The 13,453-nt window shown below is 46.6% G+C and overlaps 1 protein-coding gene across 1 annotated transcript in view; it reads left to right on the top strand.

Annotated features, from left to right (window-relative positions):
• The window catches only part of COL23A1 (collagen type XXIII alpha 1 chain), a 169,683-nt gene that overhangs the window by 891 nt on the left and 155,339 nt on the right, over positions 1-13,453 (top strand). Inside the window, exon 2 of the mRNA XM_079320229.1 lies at positions 3,184-3,253. Within this exon, the coding sequence (XP_079176355.1) occupies positions 3,184-3,253 (70 nt within the window). The remainder of the gene's footprint in view (positions 1-3,183; positions 3,254-13,453) is intronic.

Here is a 13,453-nt window from a genome sequence, read left to right as displayed (position 1 = left end):
GCACTGATGCCCTTCTCGGTGCTAAACCAAATCTCTGGGAGAAGTTGCACTTTATCCCAGGGTTATCTTTTTCCCGATTCTGGTGTTTAGGTTTGGGGCTTTTTACAGGCAAGGGGGACGTGAAGGGCTCCATCACTCAGGAAATGCTTGAAGATCCCACAGTTGGTTTGCTGGATTTGTATAAACAGTAGTTAATAAAGTTCAGCAAGATTCAACACGGCTTGTAGGGCTGCTGAAGGGCACCCCTGAGTGATCAGTCCTGACATCTGGGGAAGATTTTACACTGGGATTTTATTAATGACCTGACTGGGTTGCAAAACATGCATTAAATTCGTGACAGCCATAAAGCCTAAATCATGCAAAAATGTATTTGTATGTGGAGCTCTGTTAAAGCTCGGGGGCTTTGAGCAGGGGTGGAGGCAGTGCTGGGGACAATTCCTCATGCTGTGTGTTGCTGTTAGAGCTAGGACGAGGTATTGCTAGCACCACCACAGCATGTCCTTTTGCCTGGAAACTTGGTTGCATTGACGTGCCTCGATAAAAGTGAAATGTTCAGATATTTTTGTGAAAACCCTGAATACCAGACCGGGGGGGGGGGTGCCTGTGAGGCATAATCACAGCCTCTAGTTAAGGTCTTTTCTCCAGTCAGAATTAGCCTGCCGGTTGTGGCAGAGGTTCTGTTCCAATTACTCCAATAAATGTGCTTAGCAATGGGAATGGTTTCTGTGGCACTGCCTAAGATCATGTGCAACCTCTTGCTGAGATTTAGTTAAGTGTGGAAAGCTTGTTTTGTACTGGGAATGCTCAGATGGAGTTTGTACAGGGGAAAATAAAGCAAAACCACATAATTGGGTTTCTAATGGAAGAGTGAGCTTGTTGAAACATTTAGTATGACCGAAATTTTGTCAATACTAAAGCAAATTTTGAATCAAGCAACAAATTTGAGGAGTCCATAGCAGTAATTGCACTATCCATTAATGGCCATTTAAAATGAACCTCACTACGGTAAAGTTTCAGAAAGTTTTCTTGCCCAAACTCTCTTACATAAGACTGCTCGCCTGTCAAGCAACTCCTGCCCTTTCTGTGCTTGAGAGTTTCTGGAGAGCGAGAGAGTATTTCCATCGTCATGAACATCAACTGATGCCTGGGGTCAGTTTTTTTGTTGAATTCTGTGTTGGTCCTCCTTTGAAGTTTACCACAATATTTCAGAAGTGAAACCAAAGCTCCATACACTCTGTGCATGACCCAGCATCCTTTGTTCTCTGCCACGACCCAAAAGCTTTACTGCATGTACCATTCGAGGGGTTTGCTGGCATAATTTATGGCAGAGCTGTGTATGGAGAGCAGTAAATACAACACCAGCACACTGGCTCTGTTCCTTTTGGTGCTGTTTAAATGTTTGGCAGGTAAAAGAGGATAGGAAATAATAAAGGAAGGATAAGTGTGTAGTTAAGGTAATGAAAGCCAATTTGGACAACTAGGATTTAGTTTCTGGCTCTGGGACAGGCATCCGTGTAACTCTGACGAAATTGCTGATTGGACTGTGGCAGGACCTTGCCCTTCCCTTGGCTTGTCCCATTAGTGGGACATGCTGCAGGCTCCTGCTTTGATGCCCTCTGAAACGCTGCCAACAGCACGGTCCAGACGTGGCAGCATCTCCACTTGCTCTGTGTCAAAAGCACCGACTCCAAGTGTGCAGTTTTCACACTGGAGGGAAAATATTAACAGGAGGATTATAGAAACATCCAGTTGTTGTAAACAAAGCTGGACCGTTTTGTTCACAAAGCATTTATTGTCTGCAGTGTCCAGATTAATCAGTTTCATGACAAGAACAATTCAATGGGAGAACAGAGGACTCGCTCCAGGATTCAGATCTCTGCTGTTCCCAGTGATGCCTGCTGAACTAAAAATGTGGGAGAGCTTGTTTTCATTTCCTCGAGCATCTTCATCATCCAAATTACTTTCAGAGTAAACAGATAGAACTTGAGCAACTCTGTAACATTTAGACTGCAGGTGGCTGTCAGAAAAATCTCCTTAGATGATTTTTGCCACATTTTCTCAAGGAAAGTGTATGTTTTGCAGAAGGCAGCTGGATCGTTCTGGTATTTATACTTCCCTTAGGACAACTTCTCTGTCAGGTACTTTGAAACAGTGTTGATAGTTTCAGGACCTCATAGCGTCACATCCAAGCAGATAGAGGGAGCATAGGATTTCAACAGCAAATAAAACTATTTATTCCTCATAAAAAAAAAAAAGAAAATAACGTAATTCACAGGTAACTTAATTCCTGAATAGTCCACGGTGTTCAAATATTTGAAAAGGGACTGGGTCATCACTTGTACAATGTCAAGTCTTAACACCCTAAACTGAATAAGCAATTTGAATTTTCTCTCTTTGAAATGTAGAGACACCAGTTATCAGATTATTGGCTTGTCTTTTGGCAAGTACTTTAGTTAGGACAGGGCATTCCTGGAGGACTGAGAGAGTGAAGATTGTGGGTGAAGATGAGCTGTTCCCACCCTTGCTGGGCAGGGAGTATGCCTGAGCTAATGTAATGTACCTGTCATCAGGATCATTAACTTGGGCTTGGCAGTGGGCTGAGTGCAGGCACGAACAGTCTCGTTGGCTTAGGGAGCAGGCAGAGCCTGCACACATCTGCCTGCAATATGCCACGTAGACACTGCTCTAGATTTGTGAATTTTTATGTGTTCTAGTTGTCCCATTGACGAGTTTTTCACTTTGGGCATGGAAACACTGGGCTTTGGGTTGGCCTGAGGGTCTACAGTGCAGTCTCCACCTCATCCTTCTGCTAGAGACCTCTAATACTCCACAGAGCATGAAATTTAAGTACAAAATTAACCAAATCAGGTCACGTCTAAACATGGGACTTGTGAAGGAGCTCAGGATGAATCCTGCCAATGGAGCTTTGCTCAAGGGACTTGGGGATGTGCAGGAGGAGTGCCTGCCTGCTCCATGTGAGGGCTGTAGCTGCCATTGCTCAGAAATGTTTAATATTTATGTGCTACCGTAGCATGGGGCATTATCCAAGGAGGCTGAACAGCACAGGGTGAAACCACTACCCCTCCCTGGAAGGAATCAGGATGGTTTGGATGTCGACATGCATACACAGTCTGTGTTTAGGTATAATGCACTCTAACGAGCTGTTTTCATTCCCCCACACAGAAGCTGGGCGAAGGGCTGGTGAAGCTGCGCACGGCGCGAGAGGCCCCGGCGGACTGCGTGTGCCCCCCAGGTGAGTGCAGGGCACCAGCACAGCCACACTGCACTACCCTGAGCTCCTCCTGCTCCCTACGCTCCTTTCTAGGGAGGAAAATGTGTCTTTACCAAGCTGAAGTGCTTGAGACTGTTAAAGTCTCCCAGTGCCTTGCTTTGGACTGTTTACAGATCAAGGAGTTTGAGGTTTGGACAAAAGCGATGTTTGGCTATAAGAATAAAAGAGTGAAGAGCTTGACTGGGTTGTGAGGCCTGGGTGTTGGGCCAAAACAATTTAGAAGTAGTAACAAAATCACTGGGGCTTAATGTAAGTGTGATAATTAAAAGCTGCAGCCTTTCTGCCTTTTTGGAGGGCAGTGACTTTTTTTGCTGTAGGAAAGCAGTCACCGATTGTTTAAATTTCCTAACAGAGTTTAATGAACTTCTAAAACTGTCAAAACTTCCTGTTCTGCTGGGGAAGTGCATGCTCCTTGGAAACAACAAACAGCTTAGATTAGTTTATAAGGGAACCTCATTTATAGAAAAGTTCTGCGAAGTGCTCTGCTGTCACACTGAAGGGTTGAGTGGCTTTGAGCTGGGGCACTTGGAGCCTTTCTTTTCTTTTTTTGTTTTCACAAAAGTAACGAAAGATGGGTGAAAGATGTGCAGGGCTTTGATGTGAGAGAATTCACAGGCATGTTATAAAGACTTCCAAGCAGCAAAGAGTTCCATTCTAGTTTCAAAGAAAATAAACAAACAGTAAATGCTACATGGGGATGGCAGAATAGACAAAGGGGCAGGGTCAATTTTTCCTGTCACCCTGGGTAGAATCCTACCAAAACACACAGTGTTAGTCCATACTCACAGGACAAAAAAAAGAAAAATGGGATTTCCCCCCCATAAGATTATGTTTAATCTCAGAACCACTTCACTAATGATGCTCTTAAACATACTTGCTCCCTTTCCTGGTGGAAGGCTCCCTGTGTGCCTCACTGCCTGGTAACAAAAACCATCACCTGAGAAACAAATCCTGCTTATTTTCAGCTCTTTGCAAGGTGGTCAAATCACATTTCTCTCTTACAATGCACAGACCCAACAAGTCCACCAGCCTCAGGGGACTGTGGGGCTGCATCTTTCTCTAGCCTAGGCAAACAGGGTACTGCTGGTGTGCTGAAGTGGTCAAGAGGCTTTTCCTTTGCTTCAGGGAAAGCAATTGGGATTGAAGACGCTTCTTTTGTCCAGGAAAGTCCCAATTCTGTTCTGGGTCACTGGGTTGCTCTTTGCTGTGTTTGGGAGATGGGGGGAAGAGAGGAAGGGGAAGGTTTTCCCACGTGCTGCTGAAATGCTCATTACAGTAATTAGTAACGAATGTCAAAGTAAGTTGTGAGCCGAGGGAAGGAGAAGTGATTTCCTGGTGGGTAGGAAATGTCCATCGGTGGCTGCTCCTGGCCACCTCTGCAGGGAGCTGAGGTAAGGATGTGCTGCTGGACTGTCCTGAAGCCTTTTGGCTGTTTCTGACCAAATCAAACACATCTTCATCTGTGTTTCATTTTCTCCCCTTTCTCCTGAAAAAGGCTGAATTGCCTTCTGCTCTGCAGTTAAAGAGTTTGGTCTGGAAATATCTGAGAGCTTGTGGCCCTCACTGGCATCTGCTGCTGAGCTATGCCAGCTAATCTTCAGTTTGTCTTTGCACTGCAAAAGCAGCCCCGGTGAAAGGAAAATTTCCTTGTGGAGAGGATGTGGAGATGCTGCCAGCCCCGCTCCTGCTTCCCATGGGCAGCTGGTGGGTATCCTGAACACCTAGGCTGGGGGGGCTTTCCTCTGCCAACAACCCTGCTAAGCTTAAGAATTCCTTATTACGACTGGATTGAAAGCAAGCTGGATTTAAGGGAGAGATGAGGATGAGGATGCTCCATGCAGGTGTGATCCCTCCCTCGGTGCTGCTTCGGGAGCAAGGATCGGCTGCCCCACGGACCCACCCGTGGCACTGGCAGGAGCAAACACACGCTCAGAGCTGGCCCTGCCAGCTGGGCTCGCTTTAAACAAACCCTGATTTTTCCAAAAGTGAGTCAATTTGGGGCTTGTTTGGATTTGAGGAGGTGGGGGCTGTTTTAGGGCACTGTTTTGATACAATCGACTTGCTACACTTCCAAAGCAGTTTGGAACAGGATGACAACGATCCGCTCACAAGTTAAATGAAGGTCGAGTTATTCTGACTACAGCGAAGTGCTGAATCACTGCTTGTAAAACAAAAGACAAACACCCTTCCCTCCCAGAAAACCCCCGGACTGCCCCATTCTGTGCTTGGGGCTCCGCGGGATGTCCCCTGTTTGGCTGTAGGGACGGGGTGGCTTCTCTTGCGGGAGCCTCGGGGCTTTTTGCGGCCACGAGGGGCCGTGGCCGGCAGAGGGGGCCCGGCTGTTTCGCCAGGGCCACGGAGACATCGCCATCGTCAAAAGAAATCATAGAACCACTCTTTCAAAACCATCTAGTTCATCTGCCCTGCGGTAAAAAGGGATGTCTCCAGCTGCATCAGGTTTCCCGGAGCCCTATACAGCCTGACCTTGGAAGTAATAACGATTTGGGAGAAAAGACAATTAAAAGGATATATTTTAAAAAGCTTAAAAAATAACTTCGCTGCCTCTAATGCTGAGCATGCTGCAAAAAGTTGCCTCTGCAGTTGCCCTGAGCATCTGTGCGCTGCTTTGAGTTGACTTGTTTTGCTTTATTCATTCAACCAAGGCGATGCGGGGGAGGATGACAACAACGCTGTGTCACTTTGAGTCCTTTGTGGTTTGGGCATTCTTGTGGCTGAGGGAGAGCAGAGCATCCTTGAGGCAGCTGGGCTGAGTGAGGGTCAGGCTGGGGAAGGCTGTGACAGGCTGGTGACCCTGCTTTGGGGACGAGCATGGCCTTTGAGCCCCCTCAGCCTTTGGGACGGGGCGGCAGCACTGGATGAGGACAGGCTGTCCCCATATGTTGTCTCACAGGGACACAGCAGCTTAATACTCCTGTTATTGTCATTCCCTAAGCCAGGCCTGTAATACTTTGCAGAGAGGCCCCTTGCCCCCTTATGTTCAGCCTCTTTCTGTGGTGGCAGCCTCACAAAGCCCTGCTGCAGGATGAAATGCAGCAGGTGCAGGAACATTGGCGTATCTGGCATTTGGGACAGCCTTCAGCTGATGAGCACTGGGAGGTGGGTGGAAGGCAAGACTAAAACTTCACACTGGTAAATAATTTATCAGTTGTATGGACTCTGACTGCCTGCTCCTATACACATTTTTGAAGGATTATTTTTTATTTTCCCACCTTGTAATTTTAACAGTCTTTTGAAACCTCAGGTGTAAAAGGCTCTTGTTAAAGGCGGTTGCCATGCCAAAAGTCTTCAAGCTCTGTGAGAACAGGTCCCTCGAGATCTCAAGGTGCTGGATGCACCATGCTAGAGCCTGAGAGCAAATGTTTCCTTAAATCTAGTGAAAAAGGCTTAAACCAGCCCCAATCCACAGAGCATGCCTTGCCCAGCAGCTGGTCCTTTCTGAATTGTGGACTGAGGGTGTGAAAAGCTCCAGCTCTGTTGGCTGCTCTTGCACTGTGTATTTCTATGTAAGCATTGTGTTCCCATGTGCCTTTTTATTTAACAGTACCCCTGGAGCCTTAACTCCAAATTCCCTGGCCTCTGGATGATGCACATCCCTGTTTTCATCTCGAATTCATGCTGAGACGGTGTCATATGCTTTTGAACGTATGGATATATTACAAAACAGCGTTAAATGTTCAGGGTAGTAATCTGATGTTCCAGCTAATATGTGACAAATATTTCCCAATAATGGCTTGGCAGCAGCAGGAGTGCAGTGCTGCTGTAGGACGGCGGATTGCTCCATTTCTCAGCAATTCAAACCATGTGTACTGGGGCAAGCTGAGCACTGCAGACCCTCCCCACCTCTGCACACTCAGCAGCTCCAGAGGCTCTCTTGCTTAGATTATTTATAGAAATAATTTCTTAAAATTATTATTACTTCTAAAATATTTACCTTAATTTTATACCCAGGAATCAGCGTGCTCTCCAGCTTGTCCTGGAGGCTGGTGTGGCACTTTTTGTGATTTCCAGTAACTTGAAATATCTGCCTGATTTTTAGTGGTGTAAATGTTGCCCTCAAGTGTCACTGCTATCTGCCTTCTCCCTGTGTTGTCTCCCCAGGTAATTAGCACAACAGAATTTCCCTAATTGCTGGAGATCAAGGGGGAGAGGGCTCTTCTGGCTTTGTAGTCCTGACAAATGGCAGATGTTTTCCAGGAGGCCAAATGGGATGCACCAAGCTCTGCTAATTCTGGCTCTTTGTTTTGTGCTCTGTCGTGATAACAGCTCTGTTATTGCATCTTCAGGATCTGGGCTTGTAGTGCCACATTTCTGAGTCCTTCAGGGTAGTTCAATAGATACAGAAAAATATAAAATATAAACAAGTATTAATCTTTTTTCTTAAATTAACAGTGATCTCTGCTTTTCTGAGTTGCTTTGCTTCTACTGACCTTAAACCTCTGAGGTATTCCTTACACTCACCTCAAGATACCCTTTTCTGCCTACTGATGTCATGAGAACTCAGTACTTTTTTCTGTAATTTCTATGATACAGAGTGAGACGAAGAGCTTTACAAAATCTTCAAGTTTTAAAATGTCTTCTGAAACCCCCTTTGCCTTGATTTTTTGTACCCTGCCAGGCACTTCAGCAGGATTTGCTTTCTCCATCTGCCTTTTGCCTGCAGGAGACTGGGACACTGGAATTACGGATTAGTATAAACAGAATTTTTCTTTTTTGTACTAAACTTACAAATGCAATCAGAATTCTCTCCTGCACAGAAAAGGCTGTGCCAGGATTTAAAAAAATGAGCCAGAAGCCAAGTGTTAAACTGTCTAAATAACAAAGAACAACTGGCTGGGAAGGACTTTTGACAAATGGTGCCATTTAAATGCAAGCACTTTCTTTCTGTTTCACGTGTTTTCAAATCTTACTCTTTCAAAAATCCAATCTGCAGACCTTAGCAACTTTTGGAAAAATGCTCTTTGAGCATAGAAATGACTGCTGGCTACCTTCCATCAGCTCCTTCCTGGCGATCAGTCCCTTTTGGATATTTGTGGAAGGCCCCAAGGACATCTGGAGCTGTGTCTGCACACCACATGTGCAGGAGCTGCCAGCTCCTTCTCCCAGGAGCTACCTGGGATGGGCACTGGCACCCTCCATCACCTCACTGAAGGTGCTGGAAGAGTGGTGGGTCCCCATCTCTTCTTTAGCACCTCAAATCTTTGGTTCAGGATTCTTTGTTGATGGAAGCCTTTATGTCAGGGGGTTGTTTTCTTGAGTGGTTGCAGTAAATGGAAATAAATGGAAGAGAGGGAGCCTTGCTTGCTTTGGCATCTCCTCCCAGCCATGTGGGTGCCAGCCAGCAACAGGGAAAGGAGCCCAAAATCCCCTGGAGAGAGAAGGGCTTTCTGGTGGTCCTGTGGGTTGCTGTGTGTCCTGAGGGGGTTGCTGGAGTGGTGACAGCAGCCAGGTGTGCCATAGGAGTGTCAGGGGGGCTCTGCTCACAATTTTGGCACTGCTCCACACTGCTGAGGAGCTCGTGGTGGTGGGAGCAGGAGGCAGCAGCCAGGTGTAGGTGTACAGCAAGGGGCAGGTTTGAGTCTGAGAATTTGGGGACTGCTCTTAAACCAAATTCCCCCTATGGGAATGTGAGGAGGGCACATCCACCCACACCCATCCAAACAACACCAGAGCAGCTGCTGTGCCAGACAGCAGTGACATTTAGTGTCCTGCCGAGGTGGCTGTAGCTGCTGGATGTGGTCAGGGCTTTCTGAGGCAGGAAATAGCAGAGTATCAGTGCTATTCCCAGAGCTGACGGCGCCTCTGACAGAGCAGAGCACGAGCTAAGAGCAGTCTGGCCTCAAAACCACTGGGGCAGGGAAATGCAGCTCACAGTGAGGCTGGGGCAGGATTTTTCCTGGTGCTGCTTGGTGCAGCCCCAGCTTTTGGACACAGAAGCCTGGAGCAGTACACCAGGAACCAGCCCCTCCCAGCAGCATTTGCCTTTAGACCACTTCAGCAAAAAATAATTAAAACTGGTGACATCAATAGGAGAAGGCTTTGAAAATTTATTTTTTCTAAGTCTGCCCAAGTTATTTTGAGTGTAATGAAAACTACAAAAATAAACCTGATGACCATGTCCTCTGCAAGAGGCTCTGTGTAACTTTATCTTTGTCTCGACATATGAAGTATTTTATCCAGGCACAGATATTTTTGCTGCCAACCCCTTCAGTGCTGCCTTTCCAGAGAGGAGTCTCTGGTGCAGGTTGGTTCAGTGTTCATGGACTGACTCACCTGGGAAGTTCCTGTTAGTTTCCAATTGTTTTCCTCCTCTTTCTTGTTCAAAGGATGAATCATTGTCACCCAAGTGAGCAGTGACTTGGCTGTGCAGGGCTGATTTTTGAAAATAGACAGTGCTGGCATGGTACCTGCTGTACCTCCATCCCTCCTCATGGAGTCAGCAGTGCTGTCATCTCCTGGCCACCCTGGGTGTAACAGAGTGGGAATGTGTCTCACCCAGCAGGCCTTAGGTTGAATTTTTCAGTCATACAGTGTTGGTAGAAGCAGGTTTTAGCTCAGAAATTATTTTGGGACAGTGAGCTACCACTGATATACTCCTGAAGCAAGAGCCAGCTCATTTCTCTGGTAGCAGAAGCTCCAAACTGATGTTTCGTGACTTGCATTGCACAAATACTCTGCTCAGGAAGCACCATCACCTGTGGCTGGGGGTGTGTAGGTGACAGCAACCAAAACCAAACTCCAGCAGAGGGGCTGTATAAAAGTTTTTAATCTGCTCTTGCTGCACTGGGTGGGTGCCATGTCATTCACAACAGTATCATGAATTAACCCTCCCTCTGGGCTCTTCTGGGGAGTGCCAGCCCAAAGTTTGGACAAATAGCCCCAGCAGCCTCACTAGCTTCTTCCCTTTGCTTCCCACCTGAGAAATCCTAGACTGTCTATAAAACTGGTGTCTCCTGATTGCCATGACCAGAAACACTTCTCTTCCCTGGTGCTGTTTGTTTGCTCCTGTTTTCTTGCTCCAAGACTGGTCATTTGTTTGACCTTGTAGGCTGCAGGGGCTGTAGGTGCAGTGCCCTTTAAAGGATCCAAATATAACTCCACCACTCATGACACTCCAATAAAGGCTGGAGCAGCTAAGGACTGAATGGTACTAAGTTGCCAGCTGGGATCAAAACATGAACAAATCTATCAGTAGTTTTTTTTCGTTATTTTATTTACTTCTTGGTCAGACAGTCCCTTTCAGCTCTTGTTAAACAGAGTTTTCTTAAAGGAAAATATTCTGAGCTCCAGCCCCTAAACAGTGGTGTCTTTGCATTGCAAATCTGCTCATGCTTTGACCACTACATTTTCATGGGAGGGAGGAAGGTGAACTGGAGAGTGATACCCATAGTTGGCTGTAGCTGAGAGTCCTAACAGGATTTTAACCAAGTAATTAATATTGCAACATTTGCTCACTGAGCAGTGGCTTGCCTGGATTACAGAGACCAGGGTGTGAATCCAAATACCAGCCACAGGCATGGATCACTTACCCTTCCATTACCACCCAAACCCGCACAAGCCAAACACTGATCATACCAGCTGTGATCATACAAAACTCCAGGTGTTATTTCAGATAGAGTGAGATCAGGAACTTTTGTCTGTTACCTTTATTGCAGTAGCTGTCTAGATCAGCAGTAAAATTAATTATCAAGTCTGATACACAGAGCACTGGGACCTTGCTCCACAGGAAGGTGCTGTGACACCACCAGCTTTGTCCCACTTATGCTGAGGGAGAGGCAGTTCTGACACTGTGTGATGTGATACTGCTGCACCTCATTTGTCATGAGGTCAGGCTGTAGAAAATCACTGAACAGCCATTTTAAAAGCAGCAAAAGTGAAGAATTTGGCCACAGGTCTGTCCATGCATGGTTGTGAGGAGTCTGGAAAGAGCACAGCTTTTGTGGTGTCCCTGGGTCCCTTGGGCTGGGGTGGCAGGGATGCACCTGGTGTGCCTGGCTGGAGCTGGATGTGCAGGAACCACCAAATGAACTCAAGGTACTCCAGTGTGAGTGGCAGGTCCTCGTGGGGACACGCTGAAAGAAACAGCATGAGGAGACAGATTCATGCTGATCTTTTTGCATTGCACCTGTCCTACCGTGATGGACTAGACTGTAAAGAGGCTGGACTTCTTTCTGCTTTTCTAAATAGGACTCAGGAGGCAGCAATTCTCATCACTTCCCAGCATGAGCCCAGGGTAATCCCACCCAGAGGGAGCAATGTTGTCTGCAGGCTGTGCCTTCCCACCCCAGCAGGGACTGGTGGGTATGAGCCCTTGGGTTAATTCACTTTACAGGATGCACTCACGTGGTTAATGACCTAATTAAGCCTGCACCTGTTCTTTGTTGTCACCATCAGCCTGTTTTATCATGTGGCAGAAGAGGCACTGGTGCCAAGATGCCCCTGAACAGCCAGCCTTGGCAGCCTGTGCAGCACAATGTTCTTCTTGGGTTTCATCCCTGTGGCAGATGCAGCAAGCTCATGGCTTTGTGTAGGAGTGAGGCGCAGAGCTGCTGGAAATGCAGGAATGACAGATCCCCAAGGTGCCCCTGCCCCCCAGCATGGGCTGTTTGCTTTTTAAAATGTGGCCATGTGGGGCAAGAAGGAGAAAAAGCTGCATGTGCTGGGGGAATTGAGTGCAGCCAGAGTACTGACAGGAGAGAGCTCTGGAGAGCCCATCACTGCATTGAATGCTGATTTGGTGACAGGAATTAATTTTTTTTTCCTACAGATTTGAACTGGGGATGTGTTTATGAAATACCTCCCATCATCTTGTATGCCATACAGAATCTTGGTTGGGGTGGGATGTGGGGCTATGGTGCTTGCAGCTGAAGCTGTTACTGGCTCGCTTTTAAATTTGGTCTATTTATGTAATTACATATCGAAGACATTAAAAGAACTTGGCTTCTGCTGAATGGGGGCAGCCCTCAATGATTTCATTTTTCACAATGATTGCAATCATGGCAAGACATGAAGTCCAAGAAAAGCCAGTCTTTACCTGAGGCTGGCATTGTGACACAAATTATTTTTTAGTCTACTTGAGCAACCCCATGGCAAGAGCCACAGACTTTGGAACTTTGTTCATCTGAAGGTTCCCTTCAGTTTCCTGGGACCATTATATCAAGACAACTCCATTGGTGGACTTGGCTCCAGCCCATGTGTGATGTTTCCTGTGCATTATAAGAAATCCCACGTTTTTCCCTTTGTTTCTGGCTTTCAGTGGATCACAGTGGATGTGTGGCTGTAAAAGCAACAGAAAGAGGCCATGTGCCCCTGAGTGGGCCTATTAAATTCTGTGCACCACATAAAAAAATTTACCCCTCCTGTCTCAGACACTTGAGTGGCTTCCCAGCAAGGGTGACATGGTGGAGAGAGAAATATTCACAAAGAAAATTTAAATAGGTTTGATGACGTTCCCGACCATCTGTGTGTTTGTTGTCAGACTTCTAAAAAAATACTGGTAGAGATGAGATCTGTCAGTGCATTACATCTGGAAATGTACTTTCTGGGTCGAGTTTGTCTGGGTTTTCTCCCCATTTTGTGCTGTTTCTGAGCTGTCCCTGTTTGTACAGTGCACTTGGTGCAGGAGGATCCAGCAGGTTTGTGCTGCTTCACTGCTCGGAGACATTGAAGAACTTGGAGGAGATGTCAAGCAGATTTTTCTTTTTCTTTTTTTTTTTTTCTTTTTCCCCAGCAGATCTGTCTGGAGGATGAGAACAGTTGGTATTGATACGATCTGCTTCATATTTTGGGAAGTCTTGGCAGCAACTACTACCAAATAATGATGCTTCTGGGGCCCTATTGTGCAAACATTTAAATATGTTGAACCGTGTTGTGCAGAAGCCCTGTCAAGAGCCTGACACGCCATCCCAGAGGGGCTCGAGGGCATGGCTGATGGCAAAAATGGGCCTGGAGAGGGAATTGGGAATGTATCTTCCCATTGCTTGAAAGAAATCCTGACTTTTTGGCTGCTGGTAGCTTGTCTGAAGGCTGCTGGTTGTTAATGGGAGGTGGATTTGATGGCAAGCATGCTGCTGGAGGATTGGGTGCTTTGGTGTGGGCAGTGCTGCTCATCTGTGCCACGGGTACAGGGACTCCTTGTGTTCA

The sequence above is a fragment of the Erithacus rubecula genome (genome assembly GCF_903797595.1).
Source record: "Erithacus rubecula genome assembly, chromosome: 16".
Classification (NCBI taxonomy): domain Eukaryota; kingdom Metazoa; phylum Chordata; class Aves; order Passeriformes; family Muscicapidae; genus Erithacus; species Erithacus rubecula.
This window is presented reverse-complemented; position numbering and strand designations above follow the sequence as displayed.